General features: G+C 47.9%; 2 protein-coding genes across 3 annotated transcripts; one reads left to right on the top strand and one right to left on the bottom strand.

Annotated features, from left to right (window-relative positions):
• Positions 1-590: 590 nt before the first annotated feature.
• LOC133043054 (uncharacterized) lies at positions 591-7,707 on the bottom strand. The gene is made up of 3 exons (XM_061123944.1): positions 7,603-7,707; positions 5,523-6,091; positions 591-949 (listed from the first exon to the last, which is right to left on the bottom strand). The coding sequence occupies exons 1-3, from the start codon at positions 7,705-7,707 to the stop codon at positions 622-624; spliced, it is 1,002 nt and encodes a 333-aa protein (XP_060979927.1). The 3' UTR covers positions 591-621.
• On the top strand, positions 5,113-26,611 carry FOXJ2 (forkhead box J2). Of its 2 annotated transcripts, none has more exons than XM_061124873.1 (11): positions 5,113-6,172; positions 13,042-13,388; positions 15,522-15,596; positions 16,549-16,617; positions 16,789-16,929; positions 17,412-17,607; positions 18,707-19,069; positions 19,622-19,723; positions 21,484-21,693; positions 22,524-22,625; positions 23,629-26,611. In XM_061124873.1, exons 2-11 carry the CDS (start codon positions 13,056-13,058, stop codon positions 23,715-23,717), a joined length of 1,680 nt encoding a protein of 559 aa, XP_060980856.1. In that variant the 5' UTR covers positions 5,113-6,172; positions 13,042-13,055; the 3' UTR covers positions 23,718-26,611. The 2 variants fall into 2 exon arrangements, with proteins under 2 accessions (XP_060980856.1, XP_060980857.1); XM_061124874.1 differs by lacking the exon at positions 5,113-6,172 and adding an exon at positions 11,715-11,843.
• Positions 26,612-26,956: the final 345 nt, after the last annotated feature.

The following is a 26,956-nucleotide window of genomic DNA, read 5'->3' as shown; positions in this document are numbered from 1 at the left end:
GCAGGAAATGACCTTGTTTGAGGGCAAGAAAGGTTTCACAGATTTCCCTTTCCCTTCAGCTCCCTACAAAACTCATTTCCGGGTTTCAATCCATTTGGTCCTTCACCACAACAGCCGACTCCGTCTAGCTCTTCCCAGTCCCAGCCTAGACAGCGTCCCTGAGAGAGTGGCCAATTGGCCCTTCCCTTTAGTGGACATTTTTATGCCTTGCTTTACATCACTACGAATCTCAGCCAATCAGTAGTTGGGATGGGAGGTACCAAAATAAACTTCACTTCCTTCCCAAACAGCCGCCCCGCGCTTGCGTCATCCTGATAGATTACTTGTGCAGCCAACCAGCAAGCAACCTTGGGCCCGGCCTACCTTAAACCCAATCAATTAAAATGAAGACGGGGAATTGGGCGGAGAATGGAAAACTTGCCCCCACTTTTGGAAATGGTTTGAAGGAGACGCGTAGGGACCTCTTAAACTTAGAATCTGCGACCAACGATCACTGCCTACTGTGTGTCTCAGACGCCCCAGTTCTGTCCCCCCTCGGCCGCACCCCAAGATGAGCCCCCCCACCCCTATATATCTCCCCCCAACCCTCATGTCAGTAGAACACGTCCCCATCCCGAGTCTTCAGGAAAAGGACCAAACCCCAAAGGGCCGAACTGTCCACGCTCCTCCCCGCGCCGCAGAGCAGGGGGAAGGAGAGACCCCGCAGACTCCCGCGCCAATCTTTCCATTCAGTGCTGTCTCTCCTCCCTTCCCCACGTTCCCGGGTCGGAGCTGACACGGGAGTGGGAGGAGCCGAAGGCCAGCTGGGCCGGCGGAGATGCTATTGCTTCTTAAGGTGGCGCAGAGCTGTGAGGTGCCTCGGCCTCCAAGCAACTGGGATGTGACGTCCTCCTGCCTCCCAGCTTCGCTTCCCACGCAGTTTCTCATCTCTGGTCCCCTCACCTCACGCCTGATTTTATTTTCAGAAAGAATAAACAGGTTAGGTAGAGAATATAAACGAATGAAAGTTACAACAATAAAGTTACGTAAAAGAAAACCAAACCATGGAGAGAACTTTCACGAGTAATCTCATCTCTGTGTTCTTTTCTCCCTGAGAATTCCTTTTAAAGTAGCGGCTAGATGTGCAAATGTGGACTCCAGTTTTGTCTGATAAATATTTCTAAGTGAATCATTTGTGTGTTTGCTTTTTGTCTCCCCACTAGATCTGACGGCAGTCGCTAAAGGAAGCAAGAGCTCGTTGCTTAGTGGCTGTGGGTGACCGCCTACTACTCTTACGGAGGGTCCCTTGGAAGCTGGGAGAGCGGAGGTGGTATATTGGGCCTCCTGCCAGTCATGCCTCTAATTCAGTCTTATCATTTGTAAAATGGGAATAATAATAGCTACCATATACATTCAGTGTAAGTACTAAAATACTTCGTGTAAATAAAAGCACATTGTGATCTGAAATGTGCAAACATCAGATAATATTACAAATATAAAGTGAAAGTGAAGCTGAGCAGTCGTGTCCGACTCTTTGCTACCCCCGTGGACTGTAGTCTACCAAGCTCCTCTGTCCATGGGATTCTCCAGGCACGAGTACTGGAGAATATGGGTTGCCATTTCCTTCTCCAGGGGAGCTTCCCCACCCAGGGATCGAACCCAGGTTTACCCCGCATTAGAGGCAGACGCTTTAACCTCTGAGCCAATATTTACAAGGGCTTCCGTAGTGGCTCAATCGGTAAAAGAATCCCCCTGCAACGCGGGAGGCCTGGGTTGGGAAGATCCCCTGGAGGAGGGCATGGCAACCCACTCCAGTATCCTTGCCTGGAGAATCCCATGGACAGAGGAGCCTGGCGGGTTGCAGTCCATGGGGTCGCAAAGAGTTGGACATGACTGAGCTACTAAGCACACGCAAATATTGACAGTCATTCGATAGCTTTTTAAACAGTATTAAAAAACTGTTTATCTTGTAAAATGTCAAACACATGCAGAAGTAGAACAGTATTAAAAACAGATACATGAAAAAAAGCCCATGTTGTCATAAGCAACATGGGTTATTATCTATACCTCTTTCCTTTATCACTTGATTATTTTGAAGCAAATTTCAGGCATTCCGTGACTAAATTCTTTAGTATGAATCTTAAAAAAATAAAGATCTTTTAAAAATAATAGCATAATTCTTTAACACATCTAAAATATAGCAATAATTCTTTTATATCACCAAAGTCAGGATTGAAATTTTGATTGAGAAATTGGTGTCTTTCCCAGTTGCTTTGTTCAAATCGGGATCCCCTGAAATGTCCATATATAGTATTTGACAGGTGTGTCGAGTCTCTTGATCTGTATGCATTGCATTTGGTTGTTTTGTCTTTTAAGCCTCTTTCAACTTGTAGGTTCCTCTTCCTCCATGCACGTATCTAAGTGCATTCTGTGTGTGGAATCACAGTCCCTCCCCAGCACTATGAAGTAGGTGATATTATTATCCCCATTTTACTGATGAGGAAACTGACTACCAGAGCAGTTAAATGACTTAAGCTCTCAATTATTGAGTGTCAAAGCTGGGATTTGAATACATGAATTTTATCCACTACACCATGTTTCATGTAACACAACAAGTGTTTCATAAATGCTTCCAAAATATGTTTTGTGGCATATTGGTCACCAATACTGGAAGAAGCATTCTGCTCAATAGCAAAATGTAGAATAGCACACATGAATTTGTGTAGAATAGCGCACATGGATAATTAGACAGTAGGTTCTAATATTGAGAAGCGTGGATCCTTTACATTTTGATTCTGTTCCATATCACCTTCCTTAATAGAAAGTAAATGGAGAATGAATGCAAGTGCTTCTTCCTGTCTCAGGGGAAAAACAAAACAAAACTAGATTTTTTTTTTGTTTTTGCATAAGCAAAAACCATACAAATAGTAATTATAGATATAGTGGAAATGAGAAATTATGATAATCTTTAAGCTTACATTTTTGGTGTATATCCATCTATGTGTGTGTGTGTATATACACAAATATATACATACATATATCAATACATATATATTACAAAAATCAACTACATAATCATATTATACAAACTTTTTTTAACATGATATCCTCACTGGAAAATATTTAGATGTATAAAAAAAATTAGTTCTTTAAAATAATAACATGACTATTGCAAAATAGCTAAATGGTAAAGACATAAGAAGTAAAATAATTACTCAGTAATTCTACATTCCAGAGTTAAATATATTTACTCATTTAAAAGCTAAGTAGTATTCTATTATATAGCAGTACTATAAGGTATTTAACAGTTACCTTATTATAGATGTTTAGCTAATTTCCTACAGCTATAGATAATGTTGCAGCAAATATCTTGTATACGTCAACTAATTTCTTAAGCTTTTTACTTTTCTCAGTTTCTAGGAGAAGAGATTCTAAGCCTTGCCTAATTTTCTCACTTTTAGTACTTTGACCTCTCTATCCCTGATCCTCAAATTTCATATACATAAAAAAAAGTAAAAAAAGGATTGAAAAAAGAAACATAACAAAACATGTAACACAAAGTAAGAAACATCTGATGCCAAATTATCTGTATGTGGGAGAATGAATCAATGTTTCAAAGAGGAGAGAAAAATACAATTTTAATTCTGGATTTTGGAAGAGAGGAAAGAGAAGGCTCAGCTGGAATTGACTGCCTTTAATTACAATTAAAGGAATGACTTTTAATTCTGCAGCTCAGGAAGATGGGATGGAAGAATCATTTGGATTTTGAATTTGTTAATTTAACTCCTGATTTTGCATTTTACTAATAATTTGGAACTCAGACACAATCTATGGCTCTATTTCAACTTTCTCATCTGTAAAACAGGCTTAATAATAGTGCCTTATGGGATTGGGAAGAATTAAATGTGATAATACATGCATAGCTCAATCAATGCCTGGCACATTGTAAATATAAAATACAGTATTATATATTTAACCAGAAGAGGAAAAAAAAACTTTGATATCTAAATATGAAATGTAGTGATCAAGTTGTAATCCTGAGTATTCTGCCTTTTTATTTTTTGAGCAATTACAATATTTCACGGATAATATTGTTTTCTTCTTATTTAACAGAAAGTAGAGTAGTTTGAGAAAAGTTCAAGAGGCCAGATGATGAAACACATAAGAATTTGCAGAAGAATAACATGAGTTCAAGAGGAAAAATGGAGGTAGTCATCTGGTGGTGTTTTCTGTCTTTGGGTGGGGATTATTCTGTTAAGGGCAGAGGATATGAACATTCTATACTGTGACCCGGATAAGATATGTTATAGAATTGCCAAGTGAACTGAACAGTATTCTTTACACATCTGTGTACAGAGGATTAAAAAGCATTTCCACATAAATGAGATCATTAGATTCTTGCAGGAGCCTTATTGGGTGGGTAAGGCGAGTATAAGGACCTCCTCTTCGCCGCCCAGGATGCCATAGAACTTGGCCTTGCACAAGTTTAGATTCTGCTAGATTTTCCGATGTTTGGTCCAGGGTTTTCTCGGTTGCACGGTCATTGATCACCTTCTACATTCAGTCGTTCAACAAGCATTTACTGAACTCCGGGATGGTATCAGTGTAATATGCTAACTTCGGCCCAATCCCATACCCCTTTAAAAGCCATCTCAGGAAAAAAGGAAACCCATGAAAGGCATTCCTGAGAAAACCTATGTTCATCTAGGTACGGAAGACAATGAACTAAAAAAAAAAAAAAAAAAAATCAGTATGGCAGAATTAGCGTGGAACTGGAATTGACAGTTCCTGCGGCGAACGAGGGACTCTCCCGACAGACAGCAGTGGGTGTCATCTCGGGCGGATGGCGAGCTGCACGGGCTCCAGTGGCGGCCGGAGGGGAGCGCGGGGGCCGCGCGTCCCCAGGGCCGCGAGCTGCGCGCGTCGGGTCCCCCCAGGAGCTCGGGGCGGGGGTCGGCGGCTCGGCTCCCCGGGCGCAGCGCACCCAAGGCTCTGAGCCGCCCGCTCCTCCTTAACCCGCGCGGGGAGGCGGCGGCGGCGGCGGCCCGGCGGGCGGGGGCGGGGGAGGGGCGCCGAGCGCGGCGCGGAGGCCGGGGAGGAGCCGGGGCCTGCAGCGGAGCCGCGCCGAGCCCGAGCCCCGGCCGAGCCCTGACACCTTCCGTCCGCCGCCTGGCTCCCCGGGGGAGTCCGGACTGGCCGGAGCCCGAGCAGCGGCGGCGCGGGGAGCCCCACGCGCCGGCGGGAGCGGAGCAGACGCGAACTGGACGAGAGGAGGCGCGGCCGCCTCAGGGACGCGCGTCCGGAGCCGCGGCCTCCTGGCCCCGGCTGCCCAGGCCAGCTCCGGGAGAGCGGGGAGCAAGCAAACCCCACCCTCGGGGGCGCCCCGGGAGCGGAGGCGGGAGGGGGGCGGGAGAAGACCCTTCGCGCGCAGGCAAGGGACCGAGGAGACCCCGCTAGGGGGTGAGTCTCTCCTTCCTAGAGGCGAGGAGGATCCCCGCACCGGCCCGGGAATGGAGCCCCCAAAGTAGAGAGGTGATCCTTACCGTGGAAACGAGTGAGCAGCCCCGCGTGCCTCCACTCTTGCAAACACACTCTCCGCAGTTCTGGACTTTTGGGGGACGGAGAGAAGGGGGTATGCCTCTGGAGTAGGCACCCTGCCGCCCAGCCCGTGCTCACGGGGGCGAGGACTGCTCACGTTCAGAAGCAGAGGACACCCCAGGGAGAGAAGACGACTCGGCTTCCAGCCTTCCAGGAGAGGGGAAGAAGTCCCCCCAACTTCCCTGTACCCAGACGGTGGAACAGGGCAGAGCCCCTCCGCTCCGATCTCCAGCCGACAGAAAGAGCCCTCCACTCCCGACAGATTCAGTTTGGGGGAGAGGGGGACTCCCCCAAGGGGGAGGAGACAACTCCGGGTTGAACGAGGCTCCTCCCCTCCTCCCCAGGGTCGCCGGCCGAGTGTGGGGGGTGTACCACCTTCCCCAGGTGGGACCTCCTTCTCCTCCCCCTCGCCCTCCCTCCCCTCCTCATCCTCGGGGGACCCAGTTCCCCTCCCCAGCTTGGGAGGCTCAGCCAAGAACGGGAAGAGCCACTGAGGATGAGGCTCTGCATCTGCCTTTGAAGAGAGGGGTCCCTCCAACCCCAGACTCCAGTACCACGTGGTCCCCGCCCTCTGCTGCGGCTGACGTGGAGATAGGTTAGTGCTTTCTTTCGTCTTCTGTCTTCTTTAGGCACTAGTGGGTGTAGGGGGCCTGAGATGGTGCCTCTTGGGTTTCATTACTGGGATGGTACAGCAACAACTCAGAGACCCTTCTGAGAAATGTGTTCTGAAGCTATTGGATTCAAACCCTCATCTTGCTGCAGAGGCTATGAGAAATGGGTTTCTTAGTGTTGGGGGGACTGATGGGGTGAGGTTCATTGGAGGTCCCTAGGGAAATGTTTGTTTTCATGCCGAGGGCAAGGGACATCAGAAAACCTCTGCATCTCCAGCACTCCATCCACACGGTGTCATGATGAGACACACCCCAACCCGACTGCCACACCACCCTCCATCCTTGGGCCTTGTCACACCGAGAATGGGCTCTCACTGAAGTCATGGTGGCATCTTGTGGCCTGGCCTTGTGCGGGGCTTCCATTGGTATTACATTTTCTTACCTGTAACCCTAGGTCATTTAACGTCCACCAGAGCTGTTCTCTCCAGCCCACTGTGATTACTGCTCCCTTTATAAGAAAAGTGGTCTGTCTCCACCCACTTTGCTTCCCAGCCTCCCCTCATGACATCTCCATTCCTGGCTGGAAGCATAACATCCACAGGTAAAATGGAGATCCCATGTCCCCAGGCAAGAAGAAGGTCTGCAGGGAATGCCAACTCTTGGGTTGAAGTTTGTCCCTAATGCCGGCTGGGTCCCACTGTCACCACTCCTGTCCTTTGCTGACAGTTTCCCAGGAAAAGGCAGACCCTGGAGAAGAGGAGGGGAGGGTTGATGCTCAGCTTACTTCCAGTCTTCCATGGAAATAAGCTGATCACCAGGGAGATTTGACCCCCAAGGAATTTCTTTTCAGAAAATCACTTGATAGCTTCATTCTATCTCTTCCTGTTTTGTGTGCAAGTTCTGGGTCTCTGGAACCTTGAATGTATGTTATCTTTCATAGGAAAATAGCAGGAACCGTCAAAGTCCAGGATCTTGAGAAAAGGCAAGAAAAAGGTGCCAGGACATCCTTTTGGCAGAGCTTGGGCTGTGGGTTTAGTAGCGCTCTGCCTGTCAACCTAGGATCCCCAGCTAGGGGTCTGTGTTCCTGTCTTGCCACTAGGAAATACTTTGTCTCCTGTAAGGAGCGTTAGACCCCACAGTGAATCCAAGTGAGAGGTTTCATCTTTTTTTTCTCTCTCTCTTATTTTTATTTATTTATTTGACTGCTCTGGAGCTTAGTTGTAGCATGTGGGATCCAGTTTCCAGACCAGGGATTCAACCCAGGCCCCCTGCGTAGGGAGTGCAAAGTCTTAGCCATGGGGCCACCAGAGAAGTCCCGGGATGCTTCATCTTATTTGGGTTTTTATGTTTCCTCCTTTGTTTGGCCATTGGGTGGACTGCCTGGATCTCTAAGTACATCCGCTGTGTAAGCTACCTGTTGGTCGTGGTCCATGAGATAGGGCTGTAATCTAGGTTTGTAGAGCTGCGCCGTAAAACAACTTGCATCTGTTTCTTCACATGGACGTGGCTCTGTCCTCATCATGCATCCCATGAGGGATGCAAGGCCAAGTCTATGTGTGCTTTTCAGACTAGGCTCCAATTACCTAGAATTGTGTGTTTCTGGTAGGTTGCTAAAAACAGGTGCACCGGTGCAGGAAAGTGGGGAGAATGCTGGTAAGGATGCCCAGCTGGGAGGACAGGGTTGGCCTGCCCCAGCCAGCGGGAGCCCTCATGAGTGGCTGCAGCCTGGTCTCGGGCTGGGACCACTTCTGCTAGGATTGATAGAGAGCTTCAGCTCTGATGTCTCTGGTCTAATAAGCATGAGGATCCTCGGCTGTTTACTCTAGAACTCCTTCCCCCGTTTTTGTTTGAAAAGAGCTGGCTCTGGAGAACAGCAGCCTGTTTCCCACCAAGCACTTTAGCAGATGCCAGAAGGCTACTTGTTGAATGGCCCAGAGCCAACGGGACCAGGGCATGTCCAGGTGACCCACTGCCACACAGCCTAAGTGGCTGTGCTGAGACTCAGTCTCCCTCATTCTCCTTGCCTCCGTGGGATCAGTTAGGGGCAGACAGCTATTGGGTTGGATTAACTATGACTTAGAGGGTGATATTTTCCAGATCACATCTTATGACTCGACATAGTCCCCCCTGGAAAATAAGAGATGATATTCCCCCATTTCTTCATCCTTGGGAGTTTACTAGTCCTGGCATTGGTCAGTCCTTGGGGGGGAAGGGGGGTGACACTCTCTCCAAAGGGAAGTTTGAGATTCTGACATCCTGAAAACTATTGTGAACTCACTGCAGGTTTTCTGCTTCTTTCAGGCCTACCTGTATGGTCTGTCCATTTTTCTAATTTTCAATGTCTATTATTCTCTCTCTCTTTTTTTTCTCATTCAAAAATAGTTATTGCTACACTTACATAACACTCACTAAGTGCTTTAAAAATTTTAACTCAAGGTAATCCTCCCAACAACCCTATGTATAGACAAGTTATCATCTCCATTTTCCAATGAAGAAACTGCAACACAGAGAGGTTAAGTAACTTGCCCGAGGTTGCACAGCCAGTAGGTAGGCTGTGGTGCCAGGACTGAAACCCAGACAGCTGGGCTGGTAATCAGCAAGGTGGCAAACTTAGCCACTGCTCTGTTAGTTTCTGCATTAGGTACAGAGCAAGAAGTTATCATTCCTTAATGCGTGACCTTGGCACTGTTTTCTGTACAGTTACTGGCCTTTCAGAGAAAATGGGAAGAACACTGTGCCTGTTATCTGGGGTCTTACGCATCTCACCTGGTATCAGTCTTCCCCTCCACCAGAATGTCTTTCTGTTTTTCTCTTTCTCCCAGTAGCGTAGTATTCATTAGACGTTCCATGGATGTGATGGAGCCTGCCCTTTGGCTGCCTTTCCCAGTTTCTATGGGTATTTCCTTTCAGTCTTCCAGCTTGCAGAGAAGAATGTAGCCTGACTCAGGTTCTGCCCCAGCCCCATGGCACAAGGCCCACCTGCAGAGAGAGGTCTGGGTAACTGGGTTGGTTGGACTGAGAAATGGAAGTACCTTTTGTGTACCTTTCTAATAATAGCCCTGAACACTAGCCTGGTGCCATTATTTTGGGGGAATATGGAATGTTGTGGCAGCCACCAGCTCTTTAAGCTTCATTCACATCCCTCCAGGAATGAAGCTTTGACAGTGTTTATGACGGCGTCCCTTTTATTGAAGAGGGAAACTTGAGGCAGGAAGACTTCAGGGAGCAAGGGGTGGTTAGGGAGACTCAGCGCGTAGGTGTCAAGGTTCATAATAGAACCATTCTCTGAGGTTCTACACGCTGGGCTGCCCTTCAAGAATGGGGAAGTGATGGGGGTAAGGAAGTGGGATGGGTTTAGGGAGAATGGTGCTGAGAAATCAGGAGGATCTTTTGCTGTAAGTGGCTTGTAGCTGGTAAGATTGGAAGATATTTTGAGTGCTGGGGCGGTAGCTGGAGGGCTGGCTGGGAGGGTGCTGGAGAAAGGTTAAATTTAACCTCAGTGTCCTAACCTGGTGCTGGGGAAAGGCTAGAGAAGGGCACAGAACCAGCAAAAGGCTGAGGGCACTTCCCTTTACGGAATTCACAGTGATTGGCACCTGCCAAGTGGGTTCTGTAAACCGCTTTGATTGTATCCTCCTGTCCCTCCCTGTCCAGTGTCGGGAGGGTTGCAAATGAAATGTCCCCTGAAGGCTTCTGTGTTCTTTCCTTCTTTTATTATTTTTATTTCTGGCTGGGCAGGGTCTTCAGTGCTTTGCGCGAGCTTTTTCCCCAGTTGCATTGAGTGGAGGCTACTCTTGGCTGCAGAGGCACGCCGCCGGCCTCTCACTGCAGTGGCCCCTCCTGTCGCCGAGCACTGGCTGCAGTAGTTGCCGCTCGCAGGCTCTAGAATGAGGGCTCAGTAGTTGTGGTTCATGGACCCAGCTGCTCCATGGCATGTGGAATCTCTTCCCAGATCAGGGATCGAAGCTGTGTCCCCAGTGGTGGCAGGCAGACTCTTATCCACTGTGCTTCCAGGGAAGCCCCTGCTGTGTTCTTTTTTTTTTTTTTTCCCCCTCCACTGTGTTCTTAAGGTGAAACTTCCCAGGATCTTTAGCAGGAGATAATAGGGTAAAATGTCCTTAGAAACCCAGGAGAACCCTGGTCATTGTGAACCTGCTCATTGCCATGTTCCCGTTCAGCTGGGCTAACATAGCTCCAGAACCAGATGGCTGCGGATTGTACCCTTCTTTACCCCAGTAGCTCTCTGCTCTGCCTTAGTAAATTGCCAGGAGCTCTGAGGCTTCCTGGAATGATTCAGTGTCCCTGTTAGTCTCCAAGTTTACACGGTTTTAGGGCAAAATGGTGGTGGTGGGATGGGAAAGGAGGATAGTGGGGAGAGGAGCTCAGGATAAAGGGGAATTCCCTTCGCGATGCTATTTATAAACAGCCTGGGTTGCTGTTGGGGCTCATGCTGCCCAGGCCAGGCCGCGAGGCACTAAGGTGTTTCCTTGAGTACAGAGTGGGCGGAGTTGATGTGTTGGTGGTGAGGAGCTCCAGGACTTGCACATGCATGCAGAGACTGTGTGGGTGGGGAACTGAGAGATTAGGGGATGAGTGAGCGTGCTGACCCTTGGGAGAAAGTCTCCAGGCCAGACGAGTTATGAACTAGGGGAGTGAGCCGATAGCCGCAAAGATGTGTTGGAGGCAGGAGACTGGGCCCATACGTGCGACTGAGCTTACTACAGTGTGTGGATTTGCGTGTAGTTGTATGTAACGCTGGTGCACATTATGTCAGTGTGGATTTAGGGGTTACACACCCAATATGTTTTCTGTCCAGGATTCTGAGACTTGTTAGCCTTGGCTCCTCAAGAGTGATTACCCCTTCAGCAGGAGTCCGAGGAAGAAACCCCAGCTGGAACCGGGCCAACAGTGCAGGCATAAGGGGGTTCGGCAGCAATCATGGGGGTGGGGCGGTGGGGAGGGGCAGGACGCTTCCCAGGAGGGCTTCCCTGGTGGCTCAGTGGTAAAGAATCTGCCTGCCGGTGCAGGAGAGGCGGTTGGATCCCTGCGTCGGGAGGTTCCCGGGTGGAGGAAATGGCAACCCACTCCAGTATTCTTGCCAGGAGAATCCCATGGACAGAGGACCCTGGTGGGCTATACCGTCCATGGGGTCGCAGAGTCAGACACGACTTAGCGATTGAGCATGCAGGCACGATTGATGTATGTTTGTGTGTTTGGGCGGGGTTGGGGGGGCTAAGGGGATGGGGGGGTAAGGGGTAGGGGAAGGGGGATGGGGTAGAGTGGGGGTGGTGGTGGAGTGGGGTGGGGTGGTGCTGGCTTCCACCCTAGGGAAGTGCAAATGGCTACCAAGGCGATCCTGCCACTCTTTCCAGCCCCTGCAATGCAAATCTCACCCACTGTCCTTCACCTTCCCCCACCCAGACGTCACTCCGGCTGCACCCCTCCGCCGGAGAGAGCGCCCAGGCCGAGTGGGTGGCGGCAGGGCGTGCAGACAGCCGGCGTGGGCGGGTTGGCAGCGCCAGGAGTTTGCATGGAGGTGCCGCGAGCGTGCGTGCCTAGCCGGGAAGGCAAGAGAGAGGAGGAGGAGGCGGCAGAAGGGGAGCCAACCCTGAGCCCCGGAGTGGCTATTTTTAGCCGCCTATCTGATTGTTACCGGTGCGCGCACAGCTGGGTGTCTCCCTGGCTCGGTGCAGCCGGACAGGCCGAAGAGTGGGAGGGCCTCACCAGTGACTTCTTCCTGGTGTCGCCGTCTGTGGGCGGGGACTCGCGAGGGGGCGGTGCTTTAAAGGTGCGAGGGTAGCTCCGCTCCGGCCCGTGCCCTCTGTGTTGTGAGTCTGTGTCCCGTGGGTAATGTATGCCGTGTATCTCCTTATGATCTCTGGTCGTGGGCCGCTGTCTGTCTGGCATCCCTGTTTGGCTGGTTGTCACACTTGTGTAGCTAATACTCCTCGTGTGCACATGGATGTGGGATCCAAGGGCGAGCACTGGGGATGGAACTAATGCGAAATACCTTTGAAAGTGTTGATGTGTGTTTCATTAGGGTATACTTGTGTTAGCTCTGATTGTTTTTCTTTACACGTTCGCTCGTGCTGTCTCTCTGTGGACGTTGAATGTAAATATAACAGGTGACACATAATTGGAGAATAGACTTTGGCGGGTTTTACCTGCTGTCTAAGTGGTTTTTTAAGAAATCAGTTCGACACAGGTGTTTTTTTTTTTTTTTTTTAAGATTTATTTATTTTCTTTTTTGACTGGGCTGGGTCTTCGTTGTTGCACTCAGGCTTTCTGTAGTTTCAGTGCACGAGCTGCCGAGCACTGGCTCTAGCTTCAGTAATTGCAAATGTGTGTGCAGTTGTTGTGACTGCAGGGTTCCAGAGTTCAGGCTTAATAGTTGTGGTGCATGGGCTTAGTTGCTGTGCGGCCTGTGGGATCTTCCCAAATCAGGGAGTGAACCGGTCTCCCTTGCATTGCAAAGTGGGTTCTTAACCACTGGATCACCAGCAAAGCCCTCCACAAAGCTTTAAAATATATGTTGTAGGGCTTTAAGTAAGGAGAATTGAGGAACAGCTTGACTTGCTGGGTGGCTTGATCTCCCTTTTCATCATGCGTGAAGCAAGAGGCCTCTTGGCCTTGTTCCATGCGAAGATGCAGGATAAGTGCCAGTCTGTCATCTGGCAGGCGATTGGTGACGTATGCATTTGAAGGTTCTGGGAACCTGGTTATCTCGTGAGTGGAGTCTTCTATAGGAATTAGAGAAGAAACTCTCCTTCCCCGAGAGCCCTAAGATTTGGTATTACTTGCCACAAGTGACCACAGGTAACACTTGTCTATTCTATTTTTCTCTTCTCTGCAGAATCCAAAAATACCATGGCTTCTGACCTAGAGAGCAGCCTCACCTCCATAGACTGGCTTCCCCAGCTGACCCTCCGGGCCACCATCGAGAAGCTGGGAAGTGCCTCCCAGGCTGGGCCTCCTGGTGGGAGCCGCAAATGTCCACCAGGCTCCCCCACAGATCCGAATGCCACCCTGAGCAAAGACGAGGCTGCCGTTCACCAGGATGGCAAACCCCGGTACAGCTACGCCACCCTCATCACCTATGCCATCAACTCCTCTCCAGCCAAGAAGATGACCCTCAGTGAGATTTACCGCTGGATCTGTGACAACTTCCCCTATTACAAGAATGCAGGCATTGGTTGGAAGGTGGGACAGCTTCTATGCCCTGAGATGGTTCTTAGCTTCGACAACACTTTCCTCTACTTTTGTGTCTTCCTATAACCTGGTCCACTTCGCTCTGAGCTGTCTCAGAGATGTGTGAACTTAAAAATCTCAAATCTCCCATCCCTTACTTTTTTATTTTTCAGAGTTGAACAACTTTCATAGGGTGTATCTGGGAAATTCCAGTGATACCAAACCTCTGAGTATAGTTACGGTATGGCAGGATGCTGATGCTCACCATACCCTCTTTAAAAAAAAGAAAATTGTTTATTTATTTGGCTGTGCCAGGTCTTAGTTGCACCATGTGAACCCTTAGTCATGGTATGCAACATCTAGTTCCCTGACCAGGGATTGAACCCAGGCCCCCTGCATTGGGAGCACAGAGTCTTAGCCATTGGGCCACCAAGGAAGTCGCTCATCTTACCCTCTTGTCCCTTGGTTTATTTCACAGATATTTATTGCCATTCTGCTCTGTTGAAGTCACATGCAAGGCATGGCATTGCTCCATCCTACCTAGAGATCGAACCTCATCTGGTTTGCAGAGCTCTATTGCACACAGTCATTATCTTTTTAAAAACTATGTACCAAGAAAAAAAATAATGTAATTAGGTCCTTCCGCAGCAGCTGATCCACCAAGCAAGGAAGGAGAGGATAAGTGGTTTGGCTGGAGATGAAGGAAAAAGGGGCCTCCTCTTCCATGCGTGGAAGGAAGGCTGATGTTCTCAGTCCTTGGGAGCAATCACTCACTTGCCAGTTGTTGAGTAGAAATGGGGATTTAATGTAGCTGTGTCACTCTGTAAATCATCAGCTCACATACAAGCCAGATGATGAGCTGGGAGACTGTTGAAAGCATTCAGTTTTTCCTTTATAAATATGTTCCTACTAGCTGCCACAGCCCCCACCAACTTCACCCAAGGCATGTATGCAACAATATTTCTTTCCTCCAAATGTGACCATTCCATGGGCTCTTGAGAAGACAAAAAGGTGAATTGTACCTTGTTTCACTTATAATTTATATTTTGTTATCATTTAAATCATCAGCTTTTTTTTCTTTTTTCATGGCTGTGCCACTGTGGCTTGTGTGATCTCAGTTCCTCGACCAGGGATCGAACCTGTATCCTTGGCAGTGAAAGCTTGGAGTCCTAACCACTGGACCTCTGGGGAATTCCCACATCATTAGTTTTAAAATGTTCTTTCACTATTGATAGAATGAATTAAGGAGCTGAGCAGATGTGATTCTTCTTTAATTGAAGTATAGTTGCTCTACCATATTATTAAGTTACAGGTGTACAGTATAGTGATTCACAGTTTTAAAGGTTATACTTTCATTTATAGTTAATATAAAAATCTGTATTTATTCTCCATATTGTATCAATACAATATATCCTTGCAGCCAATTTTATATATAATAGTTTGTACCTCTTAATTCCCTACCCGAGTATTGCCTCTGCTTCCTTCCCTCCCCTCACTGGTAACCTGGTTTGTTACCAGGTTTGTTCTCTATATTTGTGAGTGCTTCTTTTTTGTTGTATTTACTAGTTTGTTCTATTTTTTAGATAGCATGGGTAGATGATATCATGTAATGTTTGTCTTTCTCTGTCTGACTTATTTCACTAAGCATAATGCCCTCCAAATCAGTCCATATTGCTGCAAATGGCAAAATTTCACTCTTTTTAATCGCCGAGCAGTATTCCATTGTGTATATGTGTATATATGTATATGCTGTATATCTATATGCTACATCTTCTTTATCCATTCAACTGTGGATGGGCACTTAGTTTTGTGCAAATGTGATTTTGAGGCATTTATATATCTGTCGTCAGTTGGGTTGATTTGGGTGGAAAGATTGAAAAAATTATATAATCAGCTCTCTAGAAGCACCAAGTAGTCAAATTTACAGCAGTTATCTCTCATCAATTTAATTGCCTTTTCTTATCTCATTGCTCTTGCTATCTGATAGGTGATTTCCTCCATCAGTATGGTTATGAGGTGCTTAGTTTACCCTGACACTTGCACTTTAGCGTGTGTTATGTCCCTTTTTGTATCCTTTTGCGAACTATTGGAAAATTTCCTGCTTTGCATGATACTCAAATCTAACTTGCTTCTCTGCTTCCTCAGAATTCAATTCGGCACAACCTTTCTCTCAACAAGTGTTTCCGGAAGGTGCCCAGACCACGGGATGACCCTGGAAAGGTGAGATTCAGCTGTAATTCAAGAGGGGGGGACCAGGAAGGAAAGGAGAGTAGTTGACAGCTCAGAGTCCTGTGGCTGTTTTAATTACCCAGAAGAGGAAATCGTATTAATTAGAGAAGCAGCTTTATTTTTCTCTCAGAGGAAGAGCTTGGCTATCAAACTTATGGGTCCTCACAAGAATGAATGACCAAGGAAAGCTGTGAAATTTTTTCTTGATGGAAATATTCATGAAAAAATCGACTTCAATGCCCTCTTTTGGTGTATCAGGCTCTTTCTAGATGTAAAATAAGCTTTGGAGGCATTTTTCTATAGAAAAATATCATGGTTTTTATCTTTGAAGGGGAGAAGTGATAGATCATCCTCTTTGTTGGACAGCCATGGATGCTAAAGTCTCAGAGAGTTTTGCCTTAGATCACATGGAAGGGGTAGGTTGGTTTGGGCATTTGCAGCTCTTTGAGGTGGATGCTGTGTTCTGCATCTTCAGTATGATCAAGACCTGTGTTTGGACCACAGAGGGTACCTCTGACATACTCTGTGAGCTGTTAGGACTGGTTTAGTACTCAAAAATAGCTGTTACTCTCAGGATTCTATGTGAATTGCCAGTCATTTTTCTTAATATAGCTCTTATTTTATATGAAGACGTGACAGTCGCGCAGTCGTGTCTGACTCTTTGTGACCCCATGGACTCTTTGCAAGCCCACCAAGTTTCTCTGTCTATGGAGTTCTCCAGGCAAGAATACTGGAATGGGTGTTCATTCCCTTCTCCAGGGGATCTTGCTGACTCAGGGATCAAACCTATGCCTCCTGCATTGCAGGTAGATTCATTACCATCTGAGCCACCAGGGAAGCCCTATTTTATGTGAAAATCCTCTCAAATGTCTGCTTTTCCAGTGGCCGGTATTTCCATATATAATGATATTTTTTTTTTCTCTCGGGCGGTGGATTCTTCTAGGGCTCTTATTGGACAATTGATACCTGCCCTGACATCTCCCGGAAGAGACGACACCCTCCAGATGATGATGTAAGCCTCTACCTAAATGAGATGCCATTTCTGAGCCCACTGCTCCTTCCGCATCTCCCAGTCATTTCCTAAACGTGGGGCAAAGGTCAGACACCAGCAAGGATGGAACCATGGGTCTTGTGGGGACGTTTAGCATCTGCTTATAGACTGCTCTTTTTTCACATCCCTCAGCTGTCCCAGGATTCGCCAGAACAAGAGGCCAGCAAGAGTCCACGGGGAGGGGTTCCAGGGAGTGGAGAAGCCTCACTGCCTCCTGAGGGGAATCCTCAGATGCCACTCCAGAGCCCCACATCGATTGCCAGCTACAGCCAGGTGGGAGGTGGAGGTGGCAGGAGGCATAAGGGATGGATGGACGGGTGGATGGGTGGGTGATCGAATCGATTGATATGTCTGTCAGTTCAAAATTATGTATTGAGTGTCTGTGCTGTAGCAGGCAGATAAATTGGGAAAGAAGGAGAAAGCAAAAGAAGGAAACAGGGAAGCTGAGAGAGGGAGAGCGCAAAAGGCAGAGAGAGACAACAAAATTTTAAGAAAGATCAGAAAAATGAAAATGGTGAGAGGACAAGAAAGGGAGCCAAAAAAGGTTCTGAGAAAGTAAAGACAAGCATGGATGCAACACAGGGAAAGGGCAAGAGACTACATCAAGGTAGGAATGAGAAAAGGAGAAAGATGATATTCATTGAAAGGATGGGAGAGGATGAAGAGGACAGGCAGGAGAGCTTGGCCTCCGCTAAAGTGTTGTATGGGTCCCTCATATAGGACATGGGCCAAGTCTTTCTTGCCTCTTCCTGCAGGGCACAGGGTCTGTGGACGGCGGAGCGGTGGCAACGGCGGGTCCAGGTCGAGAGAGCACCGAGGGGCCCCCTCCCCTCTACAATACCAACCATGACTTCAAATTCTCCTACTCAGAGATCAATTTTCAGGATCTAAGCTGGTCCTTCCGCAACCTCTACAAGTCCATGCTGGAGAAGTCCTCCTCGTCTCAGCATGGTGAGTCTGGGCTGGGGAGGGGAGCTGGGATGTCCTTGTATTTTTTTTTTTTTTAATATTTATTTGGCTGTACCAGGTCTTGGTTGCAGCATTTGAGCTCTTGTTGTGGCATGTGGGATCTAGTTCCCTCGCCAGGCATTGAACCCAGGTCCCCTGCACTGAGAGCGGGGAGTCTTAGCCCATGGACCACCAGGGAAGTCCATGTCCTTGTATTTTTGAACAGATGGTGACATTCTCTTCTCTCCCTCTTTCTGATGTGTAACACGAGGAGAGGGTGATCACTGGTCAGGGAAGAAAGTGTGTCATGAGCCAAAACTGTCTGGAGTCAGTTCTCTTCTGATTTAGTGCTGAAGGACAGCTGTCTCAAGGAGCAGTGGGCTGGCTCCTTAACTGCAGTAAGTGAGCTGGAGGACTCACCCCTCTAGAACTAAGGGCTATTATTTAATGGCTGTTAGCAAGTCATTCTGAGGATGGCCACTAGGGGACAGCAGTTTCCTTTTCTTAAATCTCTGCGTTTGTGAGAAGAACCTAATTTTTTAAAATTTTAGCATATTTCTGTTAATTTGGGGGCTTTCTAGATGGTTCAGTGGTAAAGAATCTGCCTGCTGAGCTGGAGATTTGGGTTCTATCCCTGGGTTGGGAAGATCCCCTGGAGAAGGAAATGGCAACCCACTTTAGTATTCTTGCCTGGAGAATCCCCATGAACAGAGACGCCTGACCGGCTGCAGTCCAGGGGGGTGCAAAGTGTCAGACACGACTGACCGACTAAGCACAGCACATGTTTGGAACTCTATCTGATGTCTGAGGTCTTTGGAAACTATGATTCCTACATCAGTACCCTTGAAAAATAGCATAAAAAGGTGCATGCCGACATTTGGCTAAAATTTCAGCAGTTGTCCTGCTGTCAAGACGCTCCGTCTGTCAGTCGGTTATACCTGCCCCGGGGGGGCTGGCGGGGACCAGAGCTGGAGGGGACCCTGCTGTCCAGACTGTGCTTACCCTTCGAAGGCTGCCTTTTCTGCCTTCGGGTCTGTCTCGGGTCTCAACCCCGTGGAAATCCTGACCCATTTCGCCTCTCTCCGCCCCCCACCCCCCGCAGGCTTCTCGTCTCTCCTTGGGGACCTGCCGCCCTCCAACAACTACTACGTGTACCAGCAGCAGCAGCAGCAGCCGCCGCCTGGGCCGCCGCAGTCACAGCCGCAGGCACCCGCCCAGGGCACCTCTGCCGTCGGGGGAGCGCCGCCACTGCACACCCCCAGCCCCGACGGCTGTACCCCACCCGGGGGGAAGCCAGCGGGGTCCGAGGGCTACGGGCCGCCCCCGGTGATGGCCATGCACCCGCCCCCACTGCAGCACGGAGGCTACCACGCCCACCAGCACCACCCCCATTCCCACCCCGCCCAGCAGCCGCCACCACAGCAGCAGGCATCGGGCCAGGCACCCATCAACAGCTCTGGCTTTGGTGAGTAAGCGAGGTGCGCCGAGCCCGCGAAGCACTGCCAGCCGACCTCCCTGTTCTGAGTCTGGAAGGAGATGGCATTGGTTAGGAAATTAACCACGGGTCTTTTTTTTGTTTCCGGGCCTACTGGTATTTGGGATCCTCCTTCCCCCAGGAGAGATCGAACCTGCCCCGCCCTGCATTGGAAGGGCAGTCTTAACCACTGGACCACCAGGAAAGTCCCAATAGTGGCTCTTTTAGCCTTACGCTCCCACCAGAGCTCCTGTGGGCAACAGAAGTTGCAAATTGGAGCTCTATATATTAAGAGAATTTTTAGACAAATTTGGATTGTTTTACTTACTCTCTTGTCTCTGAGCTGGCTTGTTTGTAATTAAAGCATCAATAGCTCAGTTTGTCCTAAATCTCCAGCTAGGGAGAGTCCAAAGTTATCTTGGTAATGCAACCGATAACCTGTGTAGATGCAAGAATCTTGCATTCATAACTCAGCCTGTTGTCAGTTGGTGACTGTCTCACCCCTCACTATGTCCTCTTCCCCCATCCCCTTCCTCTTCACAGCCTTTCCTCCAGACTGGTGCTCCAACATCGATTCCTTAAAGGAAAGCTTTAAGATGGTGAACCGGCTCAACTGGTCCAGCATTGAGCAGTCACAGTTCTCAGGTTGGTGACTTGAGTGATGGTGCCTAAAATAAGAAAAAAACAGAAGAACCAGTGGTGCCTGGAGGGGTTGAGGGATGTAGTGTAAGTGGAAAAACCCAGTGGAAACTGGAACCAGAGGGGATGGTTAAGTGAAGCTTGCATGCAAGTTTGACATTTGTGACCCCTTGGACTATAGCCCGCCAGGCTCCTCTGTCCATGTAATTTTCCAGGCAAGAATACTGGAATAGGTTGCCATTTCCTTCTCCAAGTAAAGCTTGAGGATGGAGGGTTTCATGTTACACAAGGTGGATAATATTGATACCTTCTTCAAGTTAATCATTCATTCAGTCACTCAGTGGTGTTCGACTCTTTGCGACCCCATGGATTCTAGCATGGCAGGCTTACCTGTCTCAAACTTATGTCCATCGAGTCGGTGATGCCTCCAACCATCTCATTCTCCTGCCTTCAATCTTTCCCAGCGTCAGGGTCTTTTCCAGTGAGCCAGTTCTTCACATCAGGTGGCCAAAGTATTGGAGCTTCAACTTCAGCATCTGTCCTTCCAATGAATATTCAGGACTGATTTCCTTTAGGACTGACTGGTTTGATCTCCTTGCAGTCCAAGGGACCCTCAAGAGTCTTCTCTAACACCATCATTCTAAACCATCAATTCTTCAGTACTCAGCTTTCTTTATGGACCAATTCTCACATCCATACACGACTGCTGGAAAAACCATAGCTTTGACTAGACGGACCTTTGTCAGCAGCGTAATGTCTCAGATTTTTAATATGCTGTCTAGGTTGGTCATAGCTTTTCTTCCAAGGAGCAGGTGTTTTTTAATTTCATGGGTGCAGTCACCATCTGCAGTGATTTTGGAGCCCAAGAAAATAAAGTCTGTCACTGTTTCCATTGTTTCCCCATCTATTTGCCATGAAGTGATGGGACCAGATGCCATGATCTTTGTTTTTTGAATGTTGAGTTTTAAGCCAGATTTTTATCTTGATTAATTTTTGCCTTTATTCAAAATGAAAGTGGTTTATTCTACTGAATTTTATCTCTGGGAGAAGGAGGACTCTTTATTCAGAAACCCTGGATCACCGTTTTATAGTTTTGCCACCATTTATTGACAGTATGGGGGATTCCCAGGTGGCATGTGGTAAAGAATCCACCTGCCAATGCAGGAGATGCAGGAGACATGGGGTTCGATCCCTGGGTCAGGAAGATCCCCTGCAGGAGGAAATGGCAAGCCACTCCAGTATTCTTCCCAGGAACATTTGTGACTGACAGTATGACCACGGCTAATTCACTCAATTACTTTGAAACTTTTATTCACCAGTAAGATGGTAATTATATGAGTCTGGTAAGGAAGAAATAGAATAAGAGTTTGAAAATGTAGATGTCAATTATTGGGGGTTGTTGTTTAGTTGCTAAGTCATGTCTGACTCTTTGCAACCACATGGAGTGTAGATCTCACCAGACTCCTCTATCCTTGGGGTTTTCTAGGTAAGAATACTAGAGTGGGTTGCCATCTCCTTGGTAGCACATATAATCAGTGGTGTTGACTGATAGTGTGACTGGAGCAGTGATTTAGGTATAGAACCACTAGGGGTATTGGGGCTTCAGCAAGGTTAGCATTTCTTTTTTTTTTTAAATGGACTAGGCAGTTTATTTTTTTATAATGCCTGTCAAGCGATAGATAAATTCAGAAAGCAAAAATTAAAATTTGAAATCTCACCACATCGCAAAAATAAAAGGAGTTAGCATTTCTTGCTTCTCCTGGCAGAGCTGATGGAGAGCTTGCGGCAGGCAGAGCAGAAGAACTGGAGCCTGGACCAGCATCACATCGCCAATCTGTGTGACTCCCTCAACCACTTCCTCACTCAGACTGGTCACGTACCCCCCCAGGGGGGCTCCCACCGGCCACCCGCCCCCACCCGCATCACGGACTCCTGTGCCCTCACCAGTGGCAAGCAGGAGCCGGCCATGAACCAAGGTACTGCACGAAGCCAGTTGCCAAGGAGGTGGAGACTGGATGATGTGAAGGAAGGGGGGTGAGAAGGGCAGAAGAGAACTGGGAAACATCAGCTTATGGGCACTGATCCAAATGCCAAAGAAATAGATTGTATTTCCTTTTAGGTTTTTTTTTTTTTCGTTTTGGTTGCTCTGAGTCTTGGTTGCTGCGCACAGACTTTTCTCTAGTTGCAGTGAGTGGGCGCTGCTTTCAAGTCGAGGTGGGTGGGCTTCTCATTGTGGTGGCTTCTCCTGATGTGGAGTGCAGGCTCTAGGGCTCACGGGCTTCAGTAGCTGTGGCACATGGGCTTAGTTGTCCCACGGCTTGTGGGATCTTCCCGGAGCAGAGATTGAACCCGTGTCCCCTGCGTTGACACATGGATTCTTAGCCATTGGACTCCAAGGGAAGTCTTCCTTTTAAATCTTGATCTGGGAGGTCAGGGTTACTTAAGAAAAGGGAAGAGAAAGTCCCTGTTCTAAATTCATGTCTCAGGAAACCCCTCCCTGGATCGTATCACATAGGGTCATGATCGGCAAACCAGTGAAGTGAGGGACAGTCAGTGATTAAGGTTCTGGGTTTATCACCCTGCTGATAGCTGTGATATTGCAGGTGCTAGTTTCGGGTGCCTTTGTACCCTAAGTGACTAGGACTGAGAGCTTCTGCAGAAAGCCTTGATGCCTACAGGAGCTACAGAACAGAGTGGGGAAGGGAGAAGAGCTGAAGGCGATGGGGAGTACATCACCCTCTCTATTGGACTCTGCTTCCTTGAGTACAGGGGTCCCACTCACTTAACTCTTGTCTTGCTTTCACAGCAGTGAACTCTTACGTGCACCCTCAAGCCCCCCATCTCTACCCTGGCCCATCACCAATGTACCCACTCCCCACCCAGGACTCAGCAGGATACAGTCGCCCAGGTAAGAGCCAGGAGGCTTGTTTTAAGCACCAGCGAGTTTGGCTTTCCTGTGGCTCCAAGCCTGCATTCTGAGCCCTTTTGCCTGCACCTGCCGGAGCGGGTGAGCCTTCCTGGTTCCTGAGACTGAGGGTGGGCCGCCTGCTAGGGAGGTGTATGTCATGGGAGACAAGAGAAGATCGACGTGCTTTAAAGTTAACCCATGCCTACCGTGATGAAAGAAAGTAGAAGCATAATTATAAACAAAAGATTGACAAATAGAACATGTATGCCTCACTTCAGAATCTGGATGGAAGATACACTCAGATAAATGAAATGAACATGTTATATACATGCACCTGCTTTGTGCCCATGTCACCTGACCTCTAGTGTTAGGGGCTTGGGGTTGAACTATCTCTGTTGGTGGGAGTCAGCTTGGATACCCTAAATTGTCATAAAGAGTGCAAAATGAACAGATCCTTCACCTTTAAATGCATTTTAGAAAAACCACTGTTATCATCCCACCTAACCACAGTGTTTTCAACTTAGGGGGTCTTTGTCCTTGTATTCCTTCTTATACACAGATCTCTGTATTGCTATTTCAAATAAGTAGTATATTCTGTATATTTTTTGTTGTTATTATATAGTCTTCAAAAATACAATTTTTTTTTTGGCCACTCTACATGGCTTGTGGGATCTTAGTTTCCTGACCAGGGATCGAACCCCGGGCCCTAAGTAGTGAAAACAAGGAGTCCTAACCCCTGGACCACCAGGGCATTCCTCATAAGTATTATTTTTAATGGCTGTTACATTTTACTGCTGTTACATTGCTGTATGGCGTAGTTTACTCTAGTTTCTTTCCTGGGACCTCACTGAAGTGGTGGCGGGCAGAAAAAAATAACTGGTAAGGATGGTAGTTTCCCCAGACCTTCCCCCCCGGTGGTGCTTGGGGTTGACCACCGTCCATCGAGATGGACAGAAAGGCCTCCCATACCCTCTCCTCTTAATCTCCTTTTCTCTCTCCACAGCACACCACATGGTCCCTCGGCCACCGGTCCCACCTCCTGGGGCCAGTGAGGAGATCCCAGATGACTTCGATTGGGACTTGATTACCTAGTGCATTCGAGAGCCTGGCCATCAGCCCAGGGCTGGGTGGTGACATAGGGCAGTGGGGGAAGCCCAGCCCCCGCCCACCCTTCCGCCCTTGCCTGTATATAGATATATATCCTTTTTTTTTCCTTTCTCTGCCAGAGAAGCCACCGCAAGATGCTGCCGAAGATAACCCCCTCTTTCCTGCCTCATTCTTCCTCTTCCTTCTTGTTTTTTTTTTCCTAATTCTTTTATTATTATTCTTATTATATTATTATTATTATTATTGATTATATGCTGTCTCCAGTCTCCTGTCCCCACACCATGGTCCATGTCCACCTCTTGCCTAGTTTAAAGTCATCTGGCTGGAAGGTGAGGCCATGAGAGCCACAGTGAAAGGTCTCAAACTTTGATTTACCTTTCTCTTTGGGCAATTCAGTGCTAATCCCACCTTTCAGCCCTACGTTGTTTTCTGTGGATATCAGTTCAATCCAGGGCTGAAGAGGCCACATCATCAAGTAGAAGGGATTTAAAATGCTGCTTGGCAGCCATGAATTTGCAGGTTTTACTCAATGGTGCTAATTTTGTCCTCTGAGCTCCTCCTTGTCCCTTTATATCTCCAGTCTTACTTCTGCTGGTCCTCATTCCCCATCAAGGGTAAGAGTGATGGTGGTGGAGATAAAATCCTAGTGGAATAAGAGGCCTGGGTTGGGTAGAGTAGAACGCTGTAGAGGGGTGATGGAATACAAAACAGTCAGAAATTGGGTGTCTTCCACTCTTGTCAAATAAACTGCCATTGACTTATTCCTGGCCTGTTCTCTATAGGATATAGAGTCAGCCCTAGCCAGAACTCTGCTTCTCTTCAGGGCATCCCAGGTGGTGTAAGGTGGTAAAGAACCCGCCCGCCAAGACAGGAGATGGGAGTTCCATCTCTGGGCTGGGAAGATCCCCTGGAGGAGGGCATGGCAACCCACTCCAGTCTTCTTGCCTGGAGAATCACATGGACAGAGGAGCCTGGTGGGCTACAGTCCATGGGGTTGCAGAGTTGGACTCAACTGAAGCAACTTAGCATGGACGTGCTGCTTCTCTGGTGGAAATGAGGACAACCCTTCAGCATAGGGTCAGCTTTTTGGAGAGGGTTTCTATTGAACCATTCTGTCTTTTTAAACATCATGTTTTCTGGAAATTAACTGTGGCTTTTATTTGCATTTACTAGTTATCCTTTCATCCCCTTATCTCATTTGGCAAATATTATTTCATCCTCCTTCAGTTGTCTGCCCAACTGTTCCACCCATCAAATTTTCTTCTCCCGTTTTCTGGGATTCTCAAGAAAGAAGAGTAACCCATGATTCCGTTTAGTCTCACCATGTCCTCAGGCAAGACTGGAATCTGTTTCCCACGGTGCAAAGTAGAACCAAACCTACAGTACTGGTGACAGGAGGGTGAGAGAGGAAAGGGGAACTGGTATAGACATGCATAGGGAATATTTCAGTTATTTAACTACGTAGGCAAATGCTTCTCTTGGAATCCAGATCACTGGGGCTGAAGCTTCTGCAATCAGGTTTTTTGAGGGATTAAGGAACTTGGGAGAGGGTAATAAATAACCAAAAACAAAGAGCTCCATGAGGGCCAAGGAAGGACCTCCCCCCCACCCCCCCCCGCCCCTGGAAAAGGTACAGGGAAAACTTACCTCCTTTATCAAGGAGTGGCCATGGTTTATGGCTGCAAAGTACTTAGCATATATTGGATATTAAGTGTTGAATTCTAGTTCTGAGAAGGAAGAACAGTTTTATTTCCATTTTTATTTTACCAAATGGTCACTTTCTCAAAGCTGTAGGACAAAATGTGCGGAATGGACAAGGCCACTGTCTCTGTGATTTCTGGTTTTTGTTCCTGTCCTTTTATTTACCCATGCTTTCCGCTCTCCTGCTTTCCCCCTCATCCTCCCCTTCCTTTCTTCGTAAAGGGTTCTCTATTGAGAGTTTGTTGAGTAAGTCCAGTGAGGCTGAAGTCGGGGGGCAAGAAAGGGCAGTTAACTAAACAGCACTTTATTTCTTAGAAGTTCTTAGTAAGATGTGGGGGTGTGAGTGGCTTGAACCCCCTGTTGTGTTGGAGGGCAGTTTGTGGGGTTGAAGTATGGCGTACGATTTCCCACTGGGGAAAGGAGAATTTCTCTTCCAGGGTGGTGACACGCCTTAGCCAGTGTCCCCATCTGAGGCGTGTCTTCCTTATCCTTCCAGTCAGGGTGCCTCCTACACACAGTGTCCCATCTGTTCTTCCTAAGATTTCCTCTTTTATAAATCATCACATTTCTCAACCCCTCTTCTACCCAGATCCGCACAAGATTTGCCAGGGTAGACTAAATCAGACATGGATATGTCTCCTGTGTATAGTTTATCTGTGTCTTCTGAAAACGAGAACTCTGGTGGGCAGCCAGTCACTGAAGTTTGGGGCTTGGGCTGGAGATGGGCCATTAGGCCTTTGGGGCCTTTAGCCCCCCTCTCCACTAAAACCAGCCTCGCTAAACGGCACAGGACAAACCCAACTCTCTTTGGGCCTCAGTTTCCCCTCCCCTCCCTGAAAGGGAAAGAATACTCCTTTTTCTTGTCGATCCAGCATTGCCAGCCTTGAAAGTTTAGTCATTGTTGTTGTCTTGGGTGACATGTGCAAAACTGCAGGAGCTCACTGCCAAAAGAGGAAATAGAGGAGAGCGTGGGGGAGAGGGACAGAAGGAGCAATTCTTTGGTATCCACCCGTCCCTGCCTTTCTGTCTTCAACCCCCATGTTTCTAGTGGGGTGAGTCCTTCATACCACCCATAATGCTTTGCATTGGCGCAGGCTGGGAAGGGGGGGTGTATGGGCTCACAAGTTGTTGTTGTTGTTTTTTGCATGCTTTCTTAATAAAAAAACCAAAAAACAAAAGGAATGTTTGTGGTTTTATCTTCCTGGTGCTGGTCTCGAATTTCTTTTTTGCCAGAGTAGGGAAAAGGGAAATGTGAAATCATTTGTTTTCTACTGCCCCTCCCCCTCGCTCCCCCACGGGATCGAACCCTGATGTTTTTGGTAATACTGATAAGAAAGGAAGATTAAAAGCATGGCTGTAGCATTTTTCTTTTAATGCTGTTAATTATTGCAAAATATTGTTGGGAGAGGCAGCCCATCCCGCCTTGCAGCTTGATGTGTGAGCTAAACTGCCTTGCTTGCATTCTGGGGTATTTTAAAGATTAAAAATGCTACAATTTGAGAAGGACTTGGCTCCCCCTCTGG

Source organism: Dama dama, chromosome 22, assembly GCF_033118175.1.
Source record: "Dama dama isolate Ldn47 chromosome 22, ASM3311817v1, whole genome shotgun sequence".
Classification (NCBI taxonomy): domain Eukaryota; kingdom Metazoa; phylum Chordata; class Mammalia; order Artiodactyla; family Cervidae; genus Dama; species Dama dama.
The sequence above is the reverse complement of the archived record's forward strand: the minus strand, read 5'-3'. Positions and strand labels throughout refer to the sequence as shown.